The sequence below is a fragment of the Montipora foliosa genome, chromosome 3 (genome assembly GCF_036669935.1).
Source record: "Montipora foliosa isolate CH-2021 chromosome 3, ASM3666993v2, whole genome shotgun sequence".
Lineage (NCBI taxonomy): Eukaryota > Metazoa > Cnidaria > Anthozoa > Scleractinia > Acroporidae > Montipora > Montipora foliosa.
Window position 1 is genome coordinate 29,695,751 of NC_090871.1, and position 2,301 is coordinate 29,698,051.

General features: G+C 38.9%; 1 protein-coding gene across 1 annotated transcript; it reads right to left on the minus strand.

The window, feature by feature from the left end:
• Positions 1-356: 356 nt before the first annotated feature.
• Positions 357-830, minus strand: LOC137995543 (uncharacterized). Its single transcript, XM_068841074.1, has one exon. It carries the CDS (start codon positions 828-830, stop codon positions 357-359), a length of 474 nt encoding a protein of 157 aa, XP_068697175.1.
• Between the last annotated feature and the right edge of the window lie 1,471 nt (positions 831-2,301).

Genomic DNA, 2,301 nt, shown 5'->3' on the forward strand with positions numbered 1-2,301 from the left:
CACAGACATGTAGTGTTCAATTTTGGACACCATAATTGGATAAAATATCCTGAATAAAAGGACACTCAAGTGAAAAAAAAAAGAAAAAAGGTGAACACTACATGCTACAGTCTTACCTGTTGCCACGAGGCATTGTTATTATGATCAACAGCAACAAGCTTGGTTGCTTCCTCCATCACCTTGTGGGAATAGTGTGTGTGTTTGGGAAGGTGTTTGAGGTAAAGGGAATGGTATGCTTCAAGTGCTGTGGTACGTACACAATCAGTGAGATGAGGAAGAGTCTTCAGCAGCCTTGTGTCGTGAACAATTTTTAGCAGTTCATTATGTGGTGGAGAACCTGGAGTGAGCCACTTTTTTCATCGCATGCCTTCATCAAGAGCATCATGCTGACATTTTTTGAACACTTTGTTGCCTGGAAAGTCATGTCTATTTACTACATGGTTTGTTATTGACAACCATCTCTCCTTCAGGTTTTCTGCATCACCCTGGCAAGTCTCTATACTCCACCAAAAGTGATTTGTAATTAAAGGAACCCATTGGCCCAACTTTTCACAACCCTTCTTTTTTGAGGATGTCCTCAGTTTTTTTTGGACGTTCTTGCAGAAATGCCATGAATCAATATGATGTTTTTTATCTTTTTGTTCCTCCCTCATGTATTTCTTAATTTGGGGATGGGAATCAGTTGAAACCCCTGCCACATCTACCCCAGCCTCCTCAATGGTGTTGAGTGTTCCTATAAAACCTTTCTTTTCCATGCCATTTGAGTTTTTAACCTCGCATACTGACACAACTTTGAAGTCCACAATCTTGTTACTTTTGACATCTAACATGGTATAAGTCCCATACTTAGCACTGTGACCTGGAGAGTCACAGCGCCCATCGCCGGCTAGTGTCACTGGCTCCCCCCTGTCTTTTAGACTGTCTGCCAGTAACTGTCAATGACAGGGAAGACATATTTTTCCCTCAAGGTATAGTAGCAATCAGCTCCAATAGACTTTAAATTTATTACAGAAGCAAACTGCTGAAATTTGGCAAATTGAATTCCACTGAAAAATAAACCAGCAGATAGTGCTAAATTTCCTTCACCTTTCACTCCCAGGATGGAAGGCTGTGATTGCCAGGTAAAGGTACAACCATTCAAGCAATTTATTTTGACAGAGTACTGGGTCCCTTCATTTTCTCTTTCCTCAATCTCCTCTGTGTTCACTGGAGAACCACATTTTGGACAAAATTGGAATAATTCTCTAAGATTGTCTTCATAAACAAGCAAAATTCTTTTAGCACCAGAAGTATTGAAGCATTCCTCATTTTCATCTACACTTGGTGCTGTACTTGTTTGAGAGGACTGAGATGAGTATTCATAATCAGGATCACAGTCGATAGCAACACTTTTAATTTCTGGGGATGGTGGGCAGAAATTAAGCTCATCAGAATCAATAGAGACAATTTCAATTTCTTGGTAGGCTGGTGGAGAAAAATTAAGCTCATCAGAGACTTCTGCTTCTTCAGCTAGGGTTGCATGTAAGGGAGCAATTTGTAAGGCCTCGTCGCTGCTGTCTTGTTCCTTTAAAACTTGAAAGGAACAGTAGGAATGTTCACTGAATATTTCCTGGGCAACATCTAATGGAAACTGCATGCCTGCATTGACCATGATCCCACAACGACTTTCACGTTTCTTATACTCGGTCTTTGAATTACATGTTTCAGCTGGGCTTGTTAAATTAGAACTGGTGTGTGTGCATTCCAAGTCACAAGAAACAGTTTCACATAAAACATCAGAAGAAACAGTGTCAAAAGAAGGAATGTTAGAGGAAACAGTTGTTGGACTTGTGGCTACAGGTCTTGGGCTTTGCTCTAGAGAAGTCCCAGGTGAAACATCAGAACAAACAGTGTCAGAGGAAACAGTTGCTGAACTTGTACTAGGAATATGCCCTTGAAAAGTGATAGGTTGAAGCTCCAACTTGGTCCTTTCTTCCAAGCACTCAAGCTCATCTATAATCTGTCATCCGCAACCAAAAAATAAATTTAATTTTACCTATTTTAATTTTATATTGATATCAATTCTGTTTAAAATGTCAAATGCTTCAATACTTCCAGATATAAGACAAAAAATACTAGAAGCTGACCTTTCAGAAATGTTTTCAGACTTTCAAAACCGGGCATAAGTAAATAAATAAATAAATGACCAGACAAAGGAATTTGTAACAAGCTTATTTTATTACAGTAAGCCATTACAAGTAACGTCATGTGAGCCTTTTTCAGTGATCAAAAAAGCTTTCTTATACTTCAAATACATTATTT